This window comes from Micropterus salmoides, unplaced genomic scaffold (assembly GCF_014851395.1).
Source record: "Micropterus salmoides isolate LMB-PRFRI ecotype aquatic unplaced genomic scaffold, ASM1485139v1 Ms_hic_scaffold_18, whole genome shotgun sequence".
In the NCBI taxonomy this organism is placed as follows: domain Eukaryota; kingdom Metazoa; phylum Chordata; class Actinopteri; order Centrarchiformes; family Centrarchidae; genus Micropterus; species Micropterus salmoides.
In genome coordinates, this window is record NW_024040928.1 from 28,123,594 (window position 1) to 28,149,545 (window position 25,952).

The 25,952-nt window shown below is 40.6% G+C and overlaps 1 protein-coding gene across 1 annotated transcript in view; it reads right to left on the minus strand.

The window, feature by feature from the left end:
* Nucleotides 1-18,508: 18,508 nt before the first annotated feature.
* LOC119909137 (filamin-A-interacting protein 1-like) overlaps nt 18,509-25,952 on the minus strand; it is a 43,897-nt gene continuing 36,453 nt past the window's right edge. Inside the window, 4 exon segments of the mRNA XM_038727217.1 lie at nt 18,509-19,163; nt 21,398-21,432; nt 21,435-22,022; nt 22,025-24,135. Coding sequence (XP_038583145.1) covers nt 18,963-19,163; nt 21,398-21,432; nt 21,435-22,022; nt 22,025-24,135 — 2,935 coding nt within the window. The 3' untranslated portion in view covers nt 18,509-18,962.

Consider the following 25,952-nt stretch of genomic DNA (forward strand, 5'->3'; position numbering starts at 1 on the left):
CCGTTTCTAAGGTTTAGAGATAAGTCAGTGCCAATTTTGTTTCTAATAGTTAGAATTTTATCATTAAAGAAGCTCATGAAGTCGTAACTACTGAGAGCTATGGGAATACTTGGCTCAATAGAGCTGTGACTCTCTGTCAGCCTGGCTACACTGCTGAAAAGAAACCTGGGGTTGTTCCTATTTTCCTCTATTAATGACGAGTAGTACGCTGCTCTAGCATTACAGAGGGACTTCCTATGAGTTTTAAGACTATCTTGCCAAATTAAATGAGATTTTTCCAGTTTGGTGGAACGCCAATTCCTCTCAAGATTCCGGGATATTTGCTTTAATTTGCGAGTTTCAGTATTATACCATGGAGCTAACCGTCTTTGTTTTAGTATTTTCTTTTTTAGAGGGGCTACAGACTCGGGTGTCATTCGCAGCGAGCCTGCAGCAATATCAACAAGATGATGGACTTGGGAGGGACTGAAATTACCGTTACTTTGTGATCTGGTAATGAATTTAGAGCTGATGGAATCGCATCCTTAAATTTATCTACAGCACTAATGGCGTGTAGTTCAGCAATACAAACTCAAAAGTTATCAAACAGTGGTCAGATAAAGAGGGATTCTGTGGGAACACTTCAATTGTTCAACTGTTCAATTTCAATACCATATACCAGAGCAAAGTCGAGGGTGTGGTTAAAACAGTGAGTCGGTTCATGAAGACTCTGAGAGAAATAAACTCAGTACTGAAGCTGTCATTCTCAACGTCCACATGAATATTAAAATCCCCTACAATAATTACTTTATCCATTTTAAGGACTAAAGTTGACAAAAACTCTGAAAATTCAGAGAAGAATTCAGAGTACGGACCCGGTGCTCGGTACAATATAACAAAAATAATTGGTTGCAGTGATTTCCAACTTGGGTGTGAAAGAGCAAGGCTTTCAATTGAGTTATAATTTAGTTTAGGTTTAGAGCTGATTAGTAGGCTAGAGTCAAAGATAGCTGCAACTCCACCTCCTCGGCCTGTGCCTCGAGGAATGTGAGTATTAATATGACTGGGAGGGGTGGATTCATTTAGGCTAACATATTCTCCATCACCCAGCCAGGTTTCAGTAAGACAAAATAAACTCTCCTATTCGTTTGCATTATTGCTCTTGTGGCTTTAATTTTTATGAGGTTTTTATGCACAGCTCCTCTTCTGTTTACCTTTGATTTAAATAACTTCAGTGGTCGGGGGGCAGACACCGTCACTATAGGATTTCACTAAGTAACTCCTGGAATGAAGGAGCAGAGAAGTGTGTTAGACTGCGACTCTGCGGAGGGTTTTGGGTGGGTAACTGCTGAATTAGAAGGGCAGAGAAGGGTGTTAGACTGCGACTCTGCCTTCTGGTCTCAACTCTGGGTTGTCATGGATTTGGTCCACTAATAAACTTGGCCAGATTTCTAGAAATGAGAGCTGCCCAAGTGGGATGGATGCCGTCTCTCCGAATCAGACCAGGTCTTCCCCAGAAAGTCTACCAATGATCTACAAAGCCCACATCGTTTGCTGGACACCACCTCGACAACCAGCAGCGGAATGACGACATGCGGTTATACATGTTATCACTGGTCAGATTTGGCAGGGGTCCAGAGAAAACTACGGTGTCCGACATTTTTTTTGCATATGTACACACCGACTCAACATTAATCTATTTACATTTATCCTCAGCCAGCAGTTTCAAATAAGACTCGATGTCGCCCGCTCTGGCCCCAGGGATGCACTTAACTATGGCCGCTGGCTTCGCTAACTTCACGTTTCTCAAAATGGAGCTGCCAGTGATCAGAGTTGGTTTCTCAGCGGGTGTGCCACTGAGTGGGGAAAATCTGTTAGAAACGTGGTGGTGACCTGTGGGCTTTGAATTCTTATGACTATTCCTCCTTCGATGTCAAACTGGTTCCACAGTGAGGTCATGTTAGCTGCTAGCCACTTGATCCGCCTCCTCTCAGACTTGATGCTGGAGGGAGTCATTTGCTTGGATGTTCCGTGCACTGTGGGGTGACTCCGGGCCTGGCTCCTCCTGCGTGAACACCTGGGCGTTGTGTTAGTCCTGTCCCAACCATACACTTCTTCTTCCCTTGGTGGATCTTTAGGCCTCGCTCGTTCTTACAGATTCTGCCACATGTACACTGCTTACTTGTGGTTGTTTGTCCATTGCCTTGGTATAGTACCGCTGAATCCGTCTGGTTGGGGTGCTCATCCTCCGCCCCTCTCGGGCCCCTGGGGGAATTTTTCCAGTAGTCACCACGCTTTTCGTGGTTGTCAACCAGCCTTTCCTGGTAGTCACTGATTGAAAGAATCAATTAATAATTGAAATACTTAGCTAAATGAGATGATTAAATCATGTATTAAAGCAAACCAGACTGCAAAACAAATCAATCAATACATAATAATAAACAATAGTATCAATAAAGTCACTTGTCAAGTAAAACATTTGTGTTGATCTGAAATATCATTGCACATTTTCCATTAAAACAAATGTTTATCAAATCTACAACTAAATAAACCAAATAATTATAAACCCATTCATATCCGTAAAATTATTCTGATGTAAAACACATATTTGTTATTAAAACTATTGGTAATTTAGCCTCCTGAATAGTTTTACATTATTTATTTTCCTTATTACATTCTTAAAAACATCCTGTTCATCACTTCTTAACATCTCACACATTTTCATGGAGCTGATTTCATCATCAGCAAAACAACCTCCCTCTTTGCTATCTGCAGGTATGCATCCTATCCTCCTCGGACATAGTTTTTTACTACTTCCAATACATTTAAGCATTTCAGGACATTTTCAAAATGATGTAGCTGATTACAAGCAAAAACATTTCAGTATATTTAGAAATGGGAAGTGCTGCTGCTGTTTGAGTTGTTCAACTCTTGACCCAGACTCTTGAGTTATGACGCATTTGTCAGGGTTGTCAGACTCCTTTGTTGGTCACACTGAATAAATGTCTCTTCTTCATATCATCTGTCAGTACATTAAACATTATGGTGTCAGCCCAAAGCACTAACTTCACATGGTGCTAGAGATTCACCAAACAACTCAGCCGCCTGGGTGCAGGCTGGAACTTATCTTATTTTGATTAATGAATAAAGTTACAGAGTTGTTTAAACATTGTGATTGCGCAACATTATTTCAATGCTACAATGTGTCACAATGTGTTTTAGCAACTACACAGCAACATAACTCAACTGAGGTTAAATAGCTAAGTTTCCCTGCCAGTCAGTCAGAACTGAAGAAGTCCTTTGGATGAGGGACGAAACGTCTTCCAGTATCTTCAACCAAGTCCAGTTGCCCTTGATTTTAACCTTCGTTGGATAACTATGTCCTGGATGACTGAGAATCTTCATAGACAACTACACAGCAACATAAGTTTATAAGATGACTTTAGCAATGTATTCAGCAGTTTTACTTCAAGCAATATTATCTTATGAGATGATTGCTTAAAGTAAAAATTAAATAAATAAGAAGAATCATGAGATGGATTCTCTTGTTACGTTTCTGTCAGAGTGAAGCACATTTAAACAGATATTCCTGCCAATTCTATCACCTTGAATTAAAGTTTATTTGTTGTTTTTTACAATTTCATTTTTGTGGATTTACAATAACAATGGAAACCCTGTAACTCACTCCCAGGCTTTCCTATTGCCTGTAAACAGGCGATCATTGAAGCACTCAGCTTGAAGAGAGTGAACGTTTCATCATCAGTTCCTGTTAGAAATGACACAGTAACTGTATGTCTACAGCCTACAGCCCCAATTACAACTGTCATCACAGGACTATACTGTTGGAATGACAAGTGCAAACTACATGATGGGCAGTATTATTACTATATGACAACATGAAACACAGCAGGTTAGTGCTGAATGCAGAGATGCTATGGTTGATATTACAGCCTAATAATTTCACGTCAGCAGTGTTTGCACTCGTTTTGTCACAGTAATAGCAGTTGAATTGTGTGATCGGCTCTGAAATTATCTGATTATAGCTTCTATAAGTGGGTGGATGATTTATGCGCACATACAGATTCAGATAGGTCTAATGTCAGAGCCGATTCATGTATCATACAATTCAGCCGCTATGATCATAACAAAACGAGTGCAAACAGCTGCTGACATCAAATTATTAGGCTGAATTATCTTATATCTTATATTTCTGCATTCAGCACCAACCTGCTAAGTTTACAGCTGTGCTTTTGGACAACAAACAAACAGATGGCTAGAAAGATGCAGTGGTTGTCTGAAGGTTTACAGTATTCTTATTAGCAGGACAAACATGGACTACAAGTACAAGGCTGACCAGCTTGAAGGAAAATGGTAACAGTACAAAGGCTGAAGAAAACCTTGTGCTTCTGATGTTTACCTGATCATTAGAGGGTAACAATGACCAGTAAAATATCATCTTATCTGTGTTCTTCAGCAGCTGCTACAGTATCACCATATTGCACCATGGACATCAGGAGTCAGATTCTGGTGGGAGAGGAGTTTGACTCTTCACCTGTCTGTTCATGTGTGCTGTCAAACATCACCATGGATCCTGTCTGTTTTCTAATAAACACTATCTGAAGAAAACAAGTTTATCTTAACTAAAATCTTCACACATTCAACTTCCTCTTCTTCTTTTCAGTGAAATACGTCATTATCACAAATATACAATGGAAATGGACACGGCGTGAAGTCAAAAAAATTAAAAGTCACCATGAGGAAGTGACATCATCCTAAACACAGGAAGTAGCTGCAGCGTCTCTCTACTAAAGCACTAGTTTAGAAACTCAGACAGTTCTGAGCACGAGAACAAGAGACAGAAGAAGGAGAGACTCAGAGAATCATGATGGTTGAGTTCAAATGGATTTTTTTTTATTTCTTCCAGCGGTGCTTCAGTTTACAGGTAAGAATACATATATCACATATATAAATGGAAGGCACATTGTAAAAAATAACTTGATCAATATTATTAAAGATTCTTTATTAGCTACATTTGATTTAACTAAGAAAACCAAATCTGTTGTTTCTAATGTGGTGAGTTTAGTGAACTCTTGGAAACTAAGGATAAAGAAATAATCGTCATAATTTTCTCAACAGCAGCAGCTGGAAAACTTCCCCTCTCCTTCACTGTCAGAGTTGGAGATGACGTCACTTTGCCTTGTGAAAATGTGATAGACGGTCAGCAAAAATGTGAAAATACTACATGGCTCTTTGCTGGTTCAGGACACACAGCAGCAGTAGAGCTGGTTAGATTTGGGCAGATTGGTGAAAACGCCAAAGCTAAATCAGACAGACTGAGTGTTTCAGAGAACTGTTCTCTGGTTATAAAGAAGGTCACAGTCGAGGATATTGGTTACTACACCTGCAGACAGTTGATGTCAGGACAACAACATGGTGAAGACTCTGATGTTTATCTGTCTGTTATTACCCAGTGAGTATTTCCATCATAATGTTTTCAGCTCAAACTGTCTTGTTAGAACAATATGCTGAAACATTACAATAATTATGATCACAGTGATGAAGTTAACTTTACTCTTGTTGTCTTTCTCTCACAATATCTCCATCTTCACCAGTGACTGAACGTAAGGACGCTGATGAGGTGACGTTAACCTGCTCTGTGTTGAAAATATGAACAGTTCTGTAGTCACACAGTGAAGTGGCTGTATGAGGGTAAAGATGTGGACAAAGATAACAAAGACATGAAGACATCACAGTCTGTCTGCTACGCCACTGTGTCTTTCCTGGATTCTCATTTTGTTAACATATCAAAGTCTAACTTGAAGTGTGAAGTGACAGATATTTACTCTGGAAAAGTGCAGCTGTTCACCTTCAGCCCTCAGTCCTCAGAGGAGAAAACAGGTGAGAATATGCTGAGCTGTTTATTTGATGACTTTTTAAGATGACATCATTCCTTCTCATTTAGTGACAGCAGATGGTAAACATGAGGTATTGTCTAAATCAACAGTTGTTTGTGTGGCCATTGTGGTAAAAGTAAAGTTCTCAATTAAAAGATTTGGATAAAATATATTTAAAAAGACATTCCGACAACTGAGTAGTGTGTTCTCGTTCAAGTTACGTCCTGTACTCCACAATCCCGCCTCCACAGCCACCCCGGTCCAGGTCCTATCTGTGCCCACCAGTTGAAATATAAAATTCCTACTCACGGATTGGGCGAGTTAAACTGTCCGCCCAGGCCCGAGTGATGTTGCGTTGGCGGGCACTGGCTGCTACAGCCGGCTGGACTCTCGTCTCGGTCGCCGCAGGCTCTGTCCGGTGAGGTGAGGTGTGTGGCGTTCAGGGACAGTCATGCAAGTCCATAAAATAAACTTAAAGGTGCTATATGTAAGTTTTTCGATGAAATTATTGTCAATGGGCTCAAAACTCACTTAGAAATGAAGAACACACCTGTTTTCTCTCTTGCATCAGCCACTATTCTGCTTTTAATGCCCCAAACCAAAATCATAACATCTTCAGAAAAACACTGAGTAATTAATTCACCTTCACTAATGGAAATATAGCATTCACCATTTACACTTTATTATTATTGTTTGTATCATTGAAGGACATATGGAACTTGTTCAATCATATTTTATAAAAATTTGATTTGGATTTGATTTTCTTATGTTGTACATAACACCTGCACTTAATACTTATTTCAGTATCCTTTGCACTATATGCTCCATCACACTATGTACATGTATGTATGTGTATCTGTACCTGTATATTACATTTACCTCCGACATGTACATAAAATAATAATAATACTAATAATTTTACATCCTTTGCACTCTGCTCACTGCACAATTTGTCTATCTGTCTATATTGTTTTTGTTTCATAGTGTATATATTGGTGTTCTCTCTACTGTAGCATGTGTTTGATTTTATTATTGTGTATGAGTACACACATTGTGAGCAATGTACAATCCAGAGTCAGGCTCCTTGCATGTGTACACATACCTGGCAAATAAAGCTGATTCTGATTCTGATTCTGAAAATGTTAACAATTAGCCAAAATATTTTATTTGTTCATTAACGAGACAAATGCTAACATTTGCTAATTGGCACTAAACACAAAGTAGGCCTACAGCTGTGGCTGATGACAACGTCATTATGTTTTGTCTTTACTGAGAAACTAAAATATAAGACAAATTCAAATTTTGACCAGATGATGGCGCTATGTGAAAATTCACCCTTTGGTCCTCATGTGAGAAACAAGTAGAGAATATTATATAGAATATGTCATTTAGTTAATGAAAATGGAAAACAGTTATTTTTTAAGTTGGTTCCTTCATTCAATTTTCAACAAATCAAAATAAAACAACAGCATAGAGAAGTAAGTTTCACAAGAAAAATAAATTGTTCTTTTCTTTTCCACAGCAGATTATGTAGTCCTTCAGCTTCTCTACTGTATCCCTTACTAGCAGATTGTATTTTCAAAAGACGAGAATAATCCAATGTTGGCATTCTGAGATTTAAGTGATGCATGTTTACTAATGTTTGACACATTTTCTCTGCTCTTTTAGTCACTATATTAAACAGATATTTATGTATCTAATATAAAAAGATATTTATGTTATCATTTCTTTTCCAGGTTGGGTGAGGTTCATCATTGTGTCTGTGGGTTTAGCAGCACTCATAATAATTGTTGTGGCAGTCAACATCTGGACAAGAACTAAAGGTGAGAACATTCACAGATGAAACTCAGAAACAGGAAGTTTTGATAAAGCTGGATTTTCACTGTGGAAACTAAAGTCGACTCTTTCTCTTTTCTTTTCAGGGACAAAAACACAGATGGATGAAAACACAGTGAGTTTATAATGTTTTTACAGTTGGTACTTTACACAGCAAACCAGTGTTTGTGACATCTGCTCTTCATTCTGAAGTGTAGATATAGACAGAAGAAGACAAACTGAGTATCATCTGCATAACAATGAAATCTTATGGAATATTTCCTGATAATATTGCCTAAAGGAAGCATATATAAAGTAAAGAGGATTGGTCCGAGGACAGATCCTTGAGGAACTCCATGACTAACTTTGGCATGCATGGAGGACTCACCGTTAACATGTGCAAACTGAAATCGATCTGATAAATAGGACTTAAACCAGCTTAGAGCGGTTCCTTTAATGCCAATGAAATGTTCCAGTCTCTGCAATAGGATCTGATGGTCAATGGTATCAAATGCAGCACTAAGATCTAATAAAACCAGTACAGAGACAAGTCCTTTTTCTAATGCAATAAGGAGGTCGAAAGGAGACTTTCTATTTCAGTCTTGATTTCATCTCATATCAGGAAGCCCACTGTGAGTTTTATAAAATGTCTTTTTCTGCATCAGTTGTGAAAATCTTTATTTTCTGCAGCCAGTTCAGAACACAGCAGCTGGATTTCAACTTCATTTAACAGGAACGAGCATTTAACTCTTGGGAACTTCCTTAAATCGTCTTCCAGCTGAAGAATTCAGACCTGATTTTAAGATTCACTCTTTGTTTTCTTGCAGCTCAGTTTCATGTCTCTGTGTACAGAAGAACTTGACAAAACAATATGAACAGAGCTGCTGCTACTTACTGTGGAGGCTTGACGGGCTACGTACCGACAAGTAAAGACAGTTCAGTCAGGATGCTCATCAATGTAATCTAATTAATATAATATGTTAATAATAATAATACTAATAATACTAATAATCTTTTTTATTTATAGAGCACTTTTCATAACCATGGTACACAGTGTTAACAGAAGTGCAAAGACAATACAACACATAAAACAGATAACAAGCAGAGCTGGCCCTGGCAATGTTGGCGCCCTAGGCTAGATTTTCAAACAGAGGACTTCATTTCCTGCATTCTGGTGACATTTCTGCCTTTTCTGCCTCAATTTATGTGGAAAGGTTTTCATTTATCTAAAGGGGAACACAAAATTCAGGCAGCAGGTGACAATTCAAAATATAAAAATGTACAGAATATAATGCAGTGAGGCTTTCTGACACTCTGTAGCTATTGCTTTTAAATAGCGTATATTTCTCCAGTAGATCAACTTTTCTAATTTAATAAAATCCCTGCTGAGTCAGCACACATGGAGGCATGATTCAGTCTTCCTTCCTCTTTTGTGTCTTTTGCATGAGGGTGTGCATGTGGCACCTTTTCACCTCAAATAAAACTCCTGGACTTAAAAAATAAATAAGTCCTGTGTTTTAGCAGGTTTTCTGCTCATGTTCAAAACTTTCTGCACATTCAGAATCTCTCCCACATCTGTGTTCTCTGACATGTCGGAGAAAAAAAAGACGTAATATTAAGAGACTAGCGTCATCAAACCTTCTCTTGCGTCGCCCCCTGACATTTTGCGCCCTAGGCAACCGCCTATGTCGCCTATGCCACGGGCCAGACCTGATAACAAGATACACGAAAAGCAATTTCATTTAATTAAAATACAATTAAAAGAAAGGAAAAGCTCTCCTACAAAAGTATGTTTTAAGAAGGGATTTAAAAGAGTTCACTGACTAATTTATACAGCCCAATATCTCAAACCATAAATTTGCCTCAATCTGTGCAGCATGCCACACCGTCTGTCCTTAGACCCTCGATTGAGGTAAGGAAAAACTGGGTCAGTTTCCTGTGTACCCAACCAACACCTGCTCCTCATGCCCAGTTGGTGGCCCGGCCGACTCCTGAACTGCAGCTTCCCCCTGAATCTGTTATGCTGCAGCTACCCTTGTCGCTGAAGTCTGAATAGTACAGAACAGAGACGCTTTGATTGTTACATTTACACGTATTGGGTGCCACATCACATCCAGGGGCGGGTTACATACAATATGATTGGACTGCCATCGCAAGCCACAGCAGCCGCAGGTCCTAGTTGAGCAGCTGCCAACCTCTGATCCAGCCGAGCAGCAGCTACCCCCAGACCCTGCTAAGTTGCAGCTGATCCCCGCCCTTGCTTTGCCTCTATAGTGCAAGGCCGGCACGCTGGATGTAAAATGGTAAAAAGCACAAGGCCTTAAGAAAACTTCCTGTGTTTCTGATGTTTATCTGATCATCATTAGAGAGTAAAACCTCCAGAGCTCTGCTGCTCTAGGTACCCACATTCTCACCAAAACTCTTCCTCTTCAGTTGTCTGAAAAACAAAATGCAAAGATACAAAATGAGGAACCAGCAGATCTCAGACAATTAAAATATTAAGAAAACAAGTTGCATTATTCCAAACATTTATCTTAACTTTAAATCTTCAGACATTCAGGGCGGTAGTCGTTAACACACTTCATGGGTGTCTTCTTTGGCACGGGGATGATAGAGGTGGGTTTGAAGGTCTGAAGAAAGTGTCAGAAATGTCTGAGTACACTGGCCAACTGTTTGCCGCAGTCCCTGAGCGCACGGCCGGGAATGTTGTCAGGGCCTGCAGCTTTCCATGGGTTGACTCTCAATAGAGTCTTCCGGACGCCAGCTACGTCCAGACAGGGTGCCTGCTCCTCGGGGTGAGGAGGTGACTTGCCTGCCGGTATGCTGTTCAGGGCTTGAAACCGTGCATAGAAGTAGGTTGTCAGGAAGATGGATATCACTGTCTTTGGCCTGTGGTTAGGTTTAATAGTCAGTTATGACCTGGTGTCCCCAGTGTCGCTGAAGTGATTGTGGATCTTCACTGCATTCTCCGTCTTTGCTTTCCTGATCGTGGATCATCTCCTCCTCTCAGGAGAGTATGAAGCAACAATATGACAAAAAAGCAGTTAAGCGTCACTTTGTCTTAGTTTTGTTACCACTGCATGTTTTTTAGGCCCTTACATGGCTAAAAGGAAAAGCCACATTAACATGCTTAAATCTTATCATTGACCTTTTTCCAATGAAGCTACGGGGAGGCAGGAAAGAACTACGAAGACTGCTGCCCCCGATCTGCTTCTGTGATTTGCGTGGCTTCCTAGACAGCGATGATGTTTTAACAGAGCTTAGTGATGGTCAACGGTGGAGTAGGTTGTCCAACTCAGAACTTCTGTCTAAGATAGCAACAGATCTGTCCTAAGTCTGATGGCACCCTACGCTTCGGTTCTGATTTTCATTCTACGCTGTTACAATATGCATAGGGAATCTGAAAATAAGACGCAATACAAGGAGGCAAAGAGAGGAATCGAGAAGGTACAGACTGAAAAACAGGTAGAAGGAATATGTGGGAGTTTTAGAGAGAACAGTTGAGAATATAATGCCACGTAACTGCTCAGTACTCCACTTAAACATCTGCATGTTTATATTTTCAGTCTGTACTTTTTTTATCACACATCTTCTACATGTCAAATATTGGTCTACTGTCTGTCTCAAATGGGCTGAACAGGATGAAACAATGATTCACAAAACAGGCTAAAGAATGTTTTTATTTTCAGTATTGATAGAAGTTTATTTGTTATCAGACAAACCCACTGCTGGGCAGTTCAAAGTCAACATTTATTCTGTGCCTAAAAAGGTCATTCATTGTGCATCGTCATGTCTGTGTGATTTCGTGTCCCAATAGTGAAAAAATAATCACATGGACTTAAAAGTGTATCATATTAATAACCACATATAAACAGAAAAACAAACAAAAGTGCTTTCTTTAAAATTGTGCTTTTCTAAAGAAGAAATCAACACTGAAAACTCCAAATTTCCAAGCACTGTATGTGTGTATCTGTTTTTATCAACACAAATGATGCATTCTTATGTTTTATTATACAATCAAATACACTTTAAACCTACATGCTATTGATTTTACCTTTGTTACTTTCCACTGCACTTTCAAAAGCAATTTTTAAATCCAACGTAAACACTGAATTTTCGGCTCCAGAACAGCTGATCAGAATAAGTTCAGTCAACTCCGAGTATGTTGAGCATGATTGAAGCGTGTGCGTGGGGATGAAAAAAAGCCTCATCAATGGAGCTACAATACTACGATTCACCATGGCAACGGGTAAATAAAGGCAGGGCCTCCATTTTAATCGGGTGGAGCTAGAAATATGAATTCTGCCAACACAGACCATGATTGGCTCTAAAACGCAGGAGTGGAAGAAGAATCAGTGCGTTAACATTATTAGGCTATTAACGTTGCTCATTCATCATTTACCAGACTGGAATTTTTTTAATGAATGATAAAGTACTACAGCCCATTACCTATATATCTAACCGGGATTTTAAAGTTTTTATAAATGTAAATGCGTTCAGATATGTGCTTTGATATCGACAGAATGAATGACAGCCGCCTCAGGCTCCACAGGAGGGCTTTTATCCTCCCGAAGAGGTTAGGTTCACAGCATCAGTTGCCGGAGTTACTGATCTAGGGATTATCTGATCTCGCTCTCTGAAACGGAAAACCCAGAGTTTCCCTCATCTCAGGCTTAACACACTCAAAATTTTCACTGAATCTGAAACAGGGCCCAGGTCACCTGCTTAAGCTACTTAGATTGTGCATACAAATATAAATGTTTAATCTTTTGTAATTTAGACATGCTACACATCGTAAAATCGGTCCATATTCTCCACAATTAAATCATTAATTAGTTAATTTTTCAGATTAACCAGCATGAGTGTTACATGCCTGTCTGTTTTTGTTTTGTTTTCCTCCTGCTTTCTGCCTCCGGCCTGGTTTCTCTTCAGGTGCTGAATGGGTGATTGGCTCGCACCTGTGCAGCCTGGCCAAGCTGCACATTGGCCAATGGAAGTTGAAGCTGGCCAACCAGGATGAAGAATGGGAAATAAAAGAAGCACCGCAGATGAGTTTAAGGGCTCTCACCCATGCAATCACCATTGGTTTTTTTTGCAGCAGCGTACCACATCTCTAAGTTAACTGTCTGACCATTTTTATTTTGTGGAACAAACTTTCATTTGCTGAGTACATCGTGTCAGTGATTCCTTTATGTTGCCTCCCTCGAGCCGGGGTCGTAACAATGAGTGACAAGAAATATTCATACTGGTTGATCTAAGCAACTTGGTTAGAAGCCTGTTTCCTATCTTTGCTGAACAAGACTTTTGTGTGAAAGAAATTAAAAGCCTGTATAGGCAGGATGAGTTCAGTGATTGCAGCAAACAATAACTCGGGCTATTAATTAAAGTTTTACTGTATAATCTCTGTCTTGCTTGTATGCAGTGCAGATGGCAATAGCTTCCTTCTGTTTTGTGGGTCATTTTATTTGAGAACACAACAATAAGATATGGCTCAAACTTTAAAAAATCAAAACTGGATGTGAAGATGTAAACATAAAAGCCTGAATTAGCTAGTGAATGCAAAATTTCAGATTATGGCAGTATTCCAAACTGCATGAAGTACGTAGATAACTTTTTTTGAAAGCTCTTGATTCATTCATTTCAAAGTGCAGCCTTTTTGTATCATGTTTTATCAACAACATGTAAAGGAACTGCTATAAGGGATTAGGGGTTGTTAACGGTGAGTCTTAATAGAGAGGAAAGCCTGCCATCAGACACCTTCAGATTTCTTCTCATGATGTCACAGATCTCAGCTCAGCGCTCGTTGTTTGCTGAGGCGGCGTCCATCAGCGGACCTGTGGTGGAAAATTACAACGCGTCTGTCCTTGAAATGCCAGTTTTGCTCAACAATCCAATTTACTTTCTTCTTTGCTAATTCTTTGCACCATAGCTAACTTGAGACACAATTTGACAAAGACAAACCACTTACTAATTTAAAACTGCATTCGTTTATTTTTTGCCACTAGGGGGCAGAAGAACTCCACAACAACCTATAAAAACCTACAGCCCTGACATATTATCTTCATATCAAGTTCTTATGGCTAACATGTTTGCAAACAGTTACCTCCACTAGTGACGGAAATTACGGCTCTTTGAAGGGCGCCGGATATCATGGCTCCCAACTGGCTCTTCATTTATTACCACTTCTGCTGATCACTGCCTAAGCTACATTCATATTGCCATAAATAAATGTGCATGATTCTTCATCCACAACATTGAATACACTGAATTTTTCTCTCATATTGATGGTTAAAACTGTGATATGTCAAGAATAACAATCCTTGTTGTAACAAATGAATGTATGATTAATAATAATTACACAACTCTATACAGACACATTTCAATTAAATAAGTGTTCCTGGTTTCGTGTGTAATATTTAGGAGGATGTAGTGACAGAAATGCAATATAATATCCCAAATAAAACACACTGAACCTTTAAAGGAGCCGGCTCATAGAGCTCATGAGTCATGTTTGTGTCAATTTAAATATTAATTTTATTCATTTAAATTTTAAGCTATTTAGCTGTTAGAAGTTCCCCTTTCTTCACCAGCTAGTTACCAACTTTGTCTTTCTGCCGTTTTGTCGTCAGTGCTTGTTTGCTAAAATCATGACAACAACAGAAGAGGTTAAACAAACAAAATGTTAATATAAAGATATTGATCACTGGAGCTTTGTCCCAGATTTGTGCAGTTAGCAAAACTAAAACAAATCAGCAGCCAAATGGTTGTTAATGGAGCTGTAAGAAAACAACATTTGATGAAATTGTGACACTGTTTTCTTTGATTATACAGGTGCTGGTCATATAATTAAAAAGTTGATTTATTTCAGTAATTCCATTCAAAAAGTGAAACTTGGATATTATATTCATTCATTACACACAGACTGACATATTTCAAATTTTTATTTCATTTAATTGTGATGATTAAAACTGACAACTAATGAAAATCCCAAATTCAGTATCTCCAAAAATTAGAATATTACTTAAGACCAATACAAAAAAAGGATTTTTAGAAATGTTGGCCAACTGAAATGTATGAACATGAAAAAGTATGAGCATGTACAGCACTCAATACTTAGTTGGGGCTCCTTTTGCCTGAATTACTGCAGCAATGCAATGAATCTCCATAAAGTTGGTCAGCAGCAGGAAGCATGAAGTGCTCTAAAACTTCCTGGTAGACGGCTGCGTTGACCTTGGACCTCAGAAAACACAGTGGACCAACACCAGCAGATGACATGGCACCCCAAACCATCACTGACTGTGGAAACTTTACACTGGACTTCAAGCAACGTGGATTCTGTGCCTCTCCTCTCTTCCTCCAGACTCTGGGACCTTGATTTCCAAAGGAAATGCAAAATTTACTTTCATCAGAGAACATAACTTTGGACCACTCAGCAGCAGTCCAGTCCTTTTTGTCTTTAGCCCAGGCGAGACGCTTCTGACGCTGTGTCTTGTTCAAGAGTGGCTTGACACAAGGAATGTGACAGCTGAAACCCATGTCTTGCATACGTCTGTGCGTGGTGGTTCTTGAAGCACTGACTCCAGCTGCAGCCCACTCTTTGTGAATCTCCCCCACATTTTTGAATGGGTTTTGTTTCACAATCCTCTCCAGGGTGCGGTTATCCCTATTGCTTGTACACTTTTTTTCTACCACATCTGTTCCTTCCCTTCGCCTCTCTATTAATGTGCTTGGACACAGAGCTCTGTGAACAGCCAGCCTCTTTAGCAATGACCTTTTGTGTCTTGCCCTCCTTGTGCAAGGTGTCAATGGTCGTCTTTTGGACAGCTGTCAAGTCAGCAGTCTTCCCCATGATTGTGTAGCCTACAGAACTAGACTGAGAGACCATTTAAAGGCCTTTGCAGGTGTTTTGAGTTAATTAGCTGATTAGAGTGTGGCACCAGGTGTCTTCAATATTGAACCTTTTCACAATATTCTAATTTTCTGAGATACTGATTTTGGGGTTTTCATTAGTTGTCAGTTATAATCATCAAAATTAAAAGGAATGGACACTTGAAATATATCAGTATGTGTGGAATGAATGTATACATTATACAAGTTTCACTTTTTGACTGGAATTACTGAAATAATTAAGTATTCAGTGTATCACCCAGCCCTGCTCAAAGCTGTTTCTAAATAGTTTTCTCAGTGGAAAAGGGACTGCGGACAGGAAGATCATGCTCAGACGTGATTTTAAAAATCCTGCTCAGCCTCTGAACTTGTTCCCAGGAAGAACATTTGATCCACCTAAATCTCTCTGCCGCAGCCTCGGGGGAGTCGTGGCCAATGTGCTGCAGCTGAAACAAAAACACTCTGCTTGTTATGAATCAGTGTTTTACTCTCTTAATGTTTACCTTCCTGTTTACCAGATCCTTCTTCCAGAGTCTGTTATGATCTCATTTTCATCTCTTAGTCCTCACTGTGTTGTTTAATGTCCCTCTCTCATCCCCTTGTTTCCTTCCATCAGCAGTATTTCCCACTGTCTAATTCACCTGGCTGTTTGGTTATTAGAAACGAATTAAGGCAGCAGAGGGGTTTTTTCTGCCCGGCCCCCTTTTAGAAAACATGATAGGCTGCAGATAATTGTAGTTTATTGATTTGTGTTTAATCATATTTTGCAGTGAGACAATCATTAGAGGATGTGTGACGCCTCTACTGTGGGAATAATCTGATTTATACATTTAGAGATTTCTAAATGGTATCAGTTTCTCCCTGCGAAAAAGAGAATACTTAGTCATTTTGTATTCTTCTACTTGTCCACAAGAGGGAGCTGGAACCTCACTAAGTCTCCTATGTTATGCTGAAAGTATCAAATATAATATAGCCAATGACATTATCATGCATTATTGAACAGAGCAATTATCCTGATCCATCAGTGAGTCTGGAGAGCTCATCAGTAACTTTGACATGTCTTTTGCAGAATTAGATCTTTGTGTTACTTTGACCATCTTTACGTTCCTATTCTTCTCCTTTAAAAACACTCACTTAAACATTATATTAGCACATGAATATTTTTGGGACAACCTGAACGTCCAACAATGTCCAAAAGGTCAAATCATTATTGTATCTATTTGCATATTTCCTGGCAAAAATGTAGAACCAGCAGTTTTTTCAAATTGGGTGATCAGTTCACCCAAATCACCAAAATGAATTACTCACTTATTCTCTGGTAGTATCTTGTTTGTTTGCGACATTTACATTTGTTTAAATATATTTAAATGGTTTAAATGTAATAATTATCTATCCATGCTGATAGATTTAGTTTTGTATGTCCAAAGCTCAAGATATCTGTTTCTGACAGTCTTTTTTTTTGCTGTTTTTGTTTCGCCTTTGTTGGACAGTTTACATTTAGCGCATATTTAACAAAATATGGAGAGAGGGAAGATCCACAGCACAAATCAAATCAGGGACAATTATGTGGTATTTCTGTTCCCACTCCAATACAACAGGGTTGAGGTGAATTCGTTTTTGACAGAATTACAAATCACCTTTAAAAAAACAGCACAGGCAAAATATCCCTGTTGTTCTGGAGCAGGAGTCGACACTGAGGGCAATGGAGTCTACAGTACTTTAACTTGTGCTCCTGTTTTGCCCAAATTTGTTTTCATTTTCGCAAATTAGCACCATTAAAAGTATGCCAAATTAGCTATTAGCAGTTACTGTTTGCAATGTACCTGTGAATTTACAGACATCTTTCACTGGATTACTTTGATACTGAAGAAAACTTCTTCTCAGGCAAATGAATTTCTAGTAAATGTTAATGTTTATACATGTTTAGTTGCAATGGACATTGCAGATAATGATATCATAAGTCACCCTGTATCTAAAAATATGTGTTTCATGATGTGTGTTCAGATGACATATTTTGAAGCAAATTGCGGTGTTCTGTCAATTTATGCAACCTATTGAGATGTTCGACTTAGCGGTCCTGCGCATGCGCATGTGCATGTGCACAACCCACAATCTTGGTTTCTGTTTCCACGTCGTTAAATCTGTGCAACCTTGCTGTCGGGCATGCCATCGAGACAAAGCCTGATGGTGAGCAAAATCTAAAAAATATTTTTTTCATTGTGACTTTTGGCCTGTAAGCATGTAGATATTTGCATGTACACGTGGGCTTTGCTTTAGGGTAATTGTACCTATTAACCCCATAAGCGTATATTTGGTGGGCTTAAACATTACAGTGTGAAAAGAAGCACACTGTATGAGTCAGTTTGAAATGAGAATAACTTAACTTAAGTTAAGTTATTCTCATTTCAAACTTCAGTGTGGTAGCCTCTGCGATCGATTTGCACTACGGTTGCATCTTTTGACAGGGCAGCATACAAGTCAGAACAACGGATCACGCCTCAGATATCTCTCTCTCCGTACTCCCCACTACCCATGGATAACCTTCTTCATTGAAACTACTTTCTACCTTTAAAAATATGATGTTGTTTTTGTAGTTTGTGTAAAGTGGCTTGAGGACAGAACCTTGAATTTCTGTCACTACCTTAAATCTATCCAGCAACAAGATTTATGAAGCTTTATGTTCGAACTCAGTGCTTGACTCGGTACATTTTGTTTGGAGTTTAATATATCTTTTTTCTACATCCATATCAAGTAAATGTAAATAATTTTCACACAGGCCATGGAAACATCACATGAAATGTACATGAACATGAAAATTAGTTTTCATGGCTTTTATAGCAGCATGGGTTAATATTATAGAGGTTTCCTGTTTGATTTTCACACAAACCTCACACACTTCATGAATAAATGAATACTAAGAAGCAATGCCACACTTGGTTCAGAGATAAATAGTTTTTTATTTTGGTGCCACAAATGATGACAATTCATACTGTCACAAACAATGCACAGTGCCTCAGTGACTGGAAACCTCCAAAAGCAGTGGTGAAATAAACACATGCTATGAAAAATGTACATGATGCGAATAAGTGCGAATAGAGCTACTGCCAAAGGTTACCAAGATGAAGTTAATCAAAATGCACTCTAATGCAAAAGAGACATGCAAAGAGATGCTTCATGAAAAACAATTAAAAATAACACATAATTATGACCTTAAAATTAGATCAAATCTTTCCTGAAAACGTGTAAATACAAACTGAACATCTGAATGAAATTAAATAGTGTTGTTTTAGGCGACATCACGCACAGAGTCTCATTTGTGTATGTACACTGACGTAGCCTGAGCTCATATGTGGCAGCAGATTTGGCGACAAACTCGATCATGATCACTCAGCTCTTGCCTCCTGCTCCGGAGGCCGAGCCGCTAACCGTCGACTTCCTCAGCTCGATTCTCATTGACTGGCTCTCGGCCCGAGACTCTAACCTTGTCACTGTCGACACACCCAGAACTGCCTTGCTGCTCGGTTTCATACCTTTTGACACGGGGATCCGTGTGGCGGCGCCCCGAGCTGACTGCACATCCGAACTGGGCTGGAGAATAAACAACAAAGTGACATAAGACTCAGGAAAGGATTTGGATCAAAGGTACACAAAAACAACAGAGTTGATCTGTTAACTGTTCATTTGTAACTGTGATGTAGATATCACTGTTGTGTTTAGGCAGGGATTGCACATAAGGACAAGGTGAGCTTCCCAGTTAGCATGGTTTTGGTTAGCCCTGTTCCAGGATCACTGTACAAAAGATCACGCACCACCTATCATAACTCAGACATTTTGGTCACGGAGCAGCTTGTAGAATTTGTTTCTGGAAGAATGATGAAAATACAAACAAACAGGATGGTAGACAATCTTCTTAGCAACTTATATGGCGGGAAAAAACAATCCCAGGCGTGTGTTAAGTGGCAAAAAAAGCATGACTAACTCAAGAAACATCTCTAGCTAGAACTAAATATTTAAAGATTGTGTTGCTGTAATATAGTTTCCAGTTGTTATAGTCAATGACTTTCATAGAAGAGACCTCCCTTGGTTGGAGTGAATCATTTATTCACCCATCCATTATCTACGCTTGCAGGGTTGAGGGGAGGCTGGAGCCTATCCCGGCACACAATGGGGAGAAGGTGGGGTACACCTTGAACAGGTAGCCAGTCTATCACAGGGCTGACACACATTCACACGCAGAAAGTCAATTAAGAGTCGCCAGTTAATCTAACCTGCATGTCTGGACAATGCGGAGAAACCGGACAAACCCATGCAAGCATGTAAAGTCCTCAAACTTCCAGCCAACCAGCTTGAACCCGGAGCCTTCTTGCTGTGATGGAACAGTGCTAACCACCACACCACCATGTCCCGCCCTGGACTAGATCAAATGTGTTGTACTTTTCTCACCTTATAAAGTTGCTAAGAAGAATGCTACCCATCCACTGCGTTTCTGACTAAGTGACTGAAATGTCCAAGTTACTGATGGTCCTGAATCAGGGCTCGACACCTCTGATTTGGTGACCTGCAAATTCTCAAATCAATGCTTACTGGGTCCATTTAAACAAGTGTGTGAGGGTTAACTAGCTGGCCTTCTTGGATATTAATTGTAATCAGGTCGGGTAATCTTATTAGAGAGTGTTCAAGGCTGCTCATCTGTACATTTCTTAAATAGCAAACGTGTAACATCCAAATGGATCGCTTCCTGCCCGTGTTTGGTTAAAAGGAGTGAATTTGTCAGTTGGTAAATTTGTGTCTGTCTGTACAAGACCCTTAGGCTGGTGATACATGGGGCAACCTTTTGAGCAATGTTGCTGGGCAATACTTCTCAGGCACTTTCCCACAGAGAATGGGCAACACATTTCTATCTGCATACTTTAGATCGGTCGTTGGCTATTTTTGAGCTCCTCCAATTAGAATGTTAGCACACGATCACGTGACAGGTCTTGGCGATTTCAGAAAAAATTAAATAAGATGGCAGTGGAGCCGTTTTTTTATGCCAGTAAGTTGTCATGTGTGTCTGAAAACACTGATCCTTCTCGCGGGGCGAGTAAAGTAGCAATCTTTACTCACACACTGTGCTTGTAAATTATTTTTCCGGTTCGCAGGTATCTATTTTTAGGGACATATGCGACTAAATTGGTCGCATTGTAGAGTCCAATATACTTCTAGCATTTTGAAAGCTGACACATCAAAAAAAGAAGAACGATGGAATGCATGTAGGTAATTGAATCAATGAATGTAGTAAATGGGCCAAGTAACCAGAGTATCTACTCAGTTTTGTGCTTTACATGATTCTTACTTAAGAAAAAGAACTGTTGAAGCTAAGATAACAGTCACAGCTGCACAAATTTTAGTGTCCATCACTGCAGTGTCCGTGTCCCTGGCAATAGATTTGCGCCTCTGACTGGTTGTTGCCAACTGTCCGTTGGCCTGTGTCTCACCTGGTTGCCCAGCAACATTGCTCTAAAATTTGCCCCGTGTATCTTCAGCTTTAGAGAGGCCTCTCTGGGATGTAAGATCATTCCAGTGTTAGTTCATACCAGTGAGATCGTATGTTTATAAATTCACTGTTTATACCTGGAGAGAGTGCTATCTAGGGAGCACACACCACCTGATTTCATTGTGAAACATTTCAGAAGGAACTGCAACGTAAAAGATTATACATGATTCAGATTTTTTTGTTTGTGTATAAAAGGCAAAATGTCTTCTATGTCTGTAGCTTGTGGAGTCTCTACATATTCCGAAAGATGGAGGACATCAAACATAATGATCTCTAAAGCTCTCACCACTGACTGTGTCGGCCTGGAGGATGCCGAGGTGATGGGGTGATTGTTATACTGCTTGTCATTTTGCTTGGCGCCGTCTTCCCCAGTGAGGTTTGGCTTGGGGAGCGGAGCACCGTTCCTGTTGACATTTCCTTGCTGCTTTCTGAGCTTCTGAGCGTCAACACTGAACTACTGCAGCCCTCAGAGGGCCTCTTAAACTGTGGACCCAAGTGGATATGGATCTTGTTGTCCTCTGTTGTGATGATGTTGCTCTTGACATTGTATTTCCTGTAAGGAGCTGGCCCAGGTTGCTTCTCCGGGGTTACCTTGATCACCGTTCGGCCTGTGGTAACATTGTGAGGCTCAGGTGAAGCACATGCTTCAGCCACAGGAGTGGCACTGACTGTGATGATGGACACCGGCGACTGAAGGCTGTCAGAGTTGCGGTCCTTGGTCTTGTCCGGACTCTTGGCCCTGGAGATTGTGGTTATTGTGACTGGAGATTTGGCTCGATCAAGACCTCCCGTCGGCTCACAGCCTTTGCTCTTTGAGGTCACAGTTGTGGGTTTAGGGACGATTGTGATGCGCGGTTTTTGAAGGCCGAGAGTCGGGATGATGGTGGTGCTGGAGAAGAAATCCTCTGCCCGGGGCTGGTGATCTCCAAGGTGGCAGTGCTGTTCTCATGATCTGGGGTCACTCGGATGTGCAGTGGCTGGCCTGGCTTTTGGGACATGGTCATCTCAGGAGAGGTCTGAGTGAGTGTGATGGCCTCCTTCTTTTTCATCCAGGGTATCCAGGATTTTCCTGCCCCAAGTTCTGCTGATGCTGGAGGGTATCGCTCAAGAACAGTTGGCTTTTTAAGGCCCCGTTGTCTGAGGTTGCTCATTAAATGGTTTTCCTCAAGGACTGATTTCCGGATAAAGCCTGCCGCCGTCTCGTCCTCAGCAGGCTCACTGGCCATCACATCTGTCTGCACTGCAGTGGAGGTAACCGGAACATTGACCATCCTCCTACCATTCATACTGGGCCTCAAGGCGCAACTGTAGCGCTTGGTGGCTTCAAGCTCCTTGGTAAGGCTGACTACTTCCTGGCTCATGCTTTTCTTCTTCTCCTCCTCTTCCAAGAACCTCTGCTGGAGGACAGAATAATCCACCTGCAGCTGGGAGAGCTGGTCCTCCTTGTTCATCAGTTCATGGACTTTCTCCTTCAGGGCCTGGACGTCCACCTGCAGCTCTCTGGTTTTAGCCTCCTCCATCTTGCAGCGAATTCTGAGCTCAGCCTCTGGACTCGTGACCTCACCTTTCTCAATGGCTTTGTTTCTGGCAATCTGACTTTTCATTTCTTCCAGTAGCTTAGAAAGGGTATTTGCTTTATCCTGCTCTGTTCTGAATTTCTTCTCCAGTAGATCATACTCATCCTCTGTTTTCATTAAATCTCCTTCTACCACCTCAAGTTGTTTTAGCCTGCTCTTAAGTCTTTCAATTTCTATCGTGAGCTCTTTTACTTTGTTGTCTTCATCTGGATTTCTGTGTTTGTCCTTGTTGGCCCACTTTTTCTGCATTTCCCTCTCTGTTTCCTCAAGTCCGTCTATTCTTATTTTCATACCACTTAGCTTGGTATTCAGCACCCTGCACTTTTCCTCTTCACTTGCAAGTTTAGTTTTTAACTCATCTTTCTCTTTACTGACAGTTGTCACTTTGATCTCCATTTCTGATTTGAATTTCAGAAGTTTTTTGCTATCTTCTATCAGCTTCTCGGTGACCTCCGTAACCTTACACTGCTCTGCTTTTAACATCTTACTTAAATCATCATTTTTCTGTTCTTCGTGTTTAAGTCTTTCCGCCATGTTTTTTCTTTCATCTACCAGTATAACTGTGAAGGACTTCAACTTCATAAGATCGTCTTTGAGGACCATTTCTGTCTTTTCAAGCTTTGACTCTGAGCACTCTAGTTCTTTCAGCTGGGTTTTCACCCTCTCCAGCTCAGCGGCCAGATCCTTCACAACACGTTTCTCTTTTTCCAGGTTTGTATGAAGCTGAGAGCACTCGGTTTTGCTCCTATTGAAAGCCCCCTCCAGTTTTTCCAGTTCAACCATTCTATTCTGCAGTTTGTCCACCTCCAACCTCAGCTCCTTGCTGTGGTTCTCCTCAATCTGCAGCTTTTTCCTCAGCTCCCTGCACTGAGTCTCTGTTTTGGTTATCTCCTCATCCTTGCCCTCCATCTCCAGCACTCTCTTCCGCAGATTCTCCAGCTCGGTCATGAGTGATGAATCCCCGCATTCCCCTTTGCTGATCTTCTCCCTAAGCTCCTGCAGGTCCTCCTCTGATTTATGCAGCACCTTGTTGCTCTCCTCCAGCTCTTCAATCTTGTGTGACAATCCGGCCAGCTTCAGCCTAAGCTGTCGGCTTTGGGACTCTTCGTTGGCCAGTTTGGCGGTCATCTCCTCATGTTCTTGCGCAAACTTGGCTGCTCTATGCTCCAGCTCGGCCTCCAGCTTGAGGACCTTCTGGCCGTCCTCCTTGGCAGTGTCGGTGACCGCTGCCAAACGCTGCTCTTTATCCTGCAGCTTCTGAGTCAGGTCCTGGATCTTCTGGCTCTGTTGGTCAATCTGCTCAATATGCAGCTGCCGCTCGTCTACCAACATCAGGGCAAAGGACTTCAGCTTAACCAGCTCCGCTCTGACCTTTTCCAGCCGCCTGCTGTGGTCCTTGTCCTTACGAGCCTGGTAAGCTTTCTCCTGCTCCAACAGTCGTTTGAGTCTAAGAAAGAGGCAAATTGTCAGTGGGGTTAATCATATATGTTATATCATATAAATATCATATTATATTATTATATTATATTGTCTTTTCAGTGCAGATGACACCAATCCTGAATTAATCATTGGATGCAGAAAAGGATCCTCGTGGTACCCTCATGTGACAAAGTTTTGTTTTGTCAACTCTCTGTGACCAAACTAAAATAACCACCGTGTCAACTACTCTATAGTTTACCGTATTCCTGTATCAGATGGGGAAATATGGTGCACATCTCTAAACAAACCAGACCACGCTGAGAGAGCATACCTGATCCTGGTTGGGGAGGCGAGGAAGCAGAATAAAAGGCAGCAGCAGGATTACAAGAAAACAAAGGAAATAACAAACAGGAAGATCAGAGCTTAGAGATCTTACCCTGCCCGGTCTAGAGTAAAGGAAAGAATTATACCTGCAGGTCAGGAACTTTAATATGCAGGTGTGTTGAGTTGGGAGCTTGATCATCCAGCTGATCCCGGTCAACTACGATAATTCTAACAGGATTAATCCTGTGGTTTTAATTAATCAGTGGGCTCCATGATGGTCAAAAATGCTGCTTGTCAAAAATACAATTATGGGTTTGACACCGGCATATATCCTAATAATTATGAACTGGAGAGTTTGTTTTGTACGAAAAATTGTTGATTTTTACATCTAGATGTACTACATTTATTCATTTAGCTGATGCTTTAATCCAAAGTGACTTACAATTGCTATTTATGTCAGAGGTCGCACGCCTCTAGAGCCACTAGAGGATAAGTGTCTTGCTCAGGCACGCATTAGGGTCTCACAGTGGATTTGAACCCAGGTCACTCAAACCAAGGGCATGTGTTTACTCACTGCGCCACCTACTAAGATTGAACTTAACTCATTTGTATGAAGTGTTATCCAAACACGAAACCTATTCAATTATACAAATGGAGACATACTTTCTCTAAAGGAATCCTGGTGATGGGAGTATTTGTGTAAAGAATAAAAAAAACAGTGCTTGAGAGCAGCTTTCAAATACTGCCTACTTTCTCAACTACGCACAACTAGTCAATCACTGCGTGAAGTGGGTGTGAATGTCGCATTGTCTGTTTCAGTCACAAACATCAGAAAGGGGGGGGGGGGTCAGATGCTGGTTGACAATCTGTCACGCACTATGTTTGAGTCTGCTCTCTTTTAAAGAGTAACCGGGCTGAGAAACAGTGATTTGCTGTGCATCTGTTACCACACCCACCAGTAATGTCATGGGATGCTGGAGTCCACCTGTACATCACTACAGCAAGGTGAGAACTTAAAGCACTGGAGGTCAGCAAAAACAAGATTGTCTCTCACCTTTTTTCCTTTTCCATCTCATCACAGCCACTTTCAATGTAAGTGTGGCACATTTCACCTGGCTTTTGGCTGACAGATAAGAATAAAAAAGAAAATCCGGTTGCCTTGACATAATAGAGATCTTACTGATGTATCTGGATGAATGAGAATCTTTATACGTATGATGCTTTTCACACTATCACAAATTTCAACGCACCAAACCCCTGAGATAAAGCAATACTAAGAGACACTGCACAGCAGCCAACAAAGTTCTGAGAAACCTGCCAGAGTTAATGTCCTGTGGGTAGATGATTAACTAATCTCTGCGGGAGTCTGTGTGTGTCTGAGAGAGTCTTTGCATGTCTCATGAGCATGAGACCCTTTCATGTGGGTCTCATGCTCATGAGACCCACATGAACAAATGTCACATCAGATACATGATACAGGTCTCAGACTGCACAACAAGTTTCAGTAAAAAGAAAACAAAT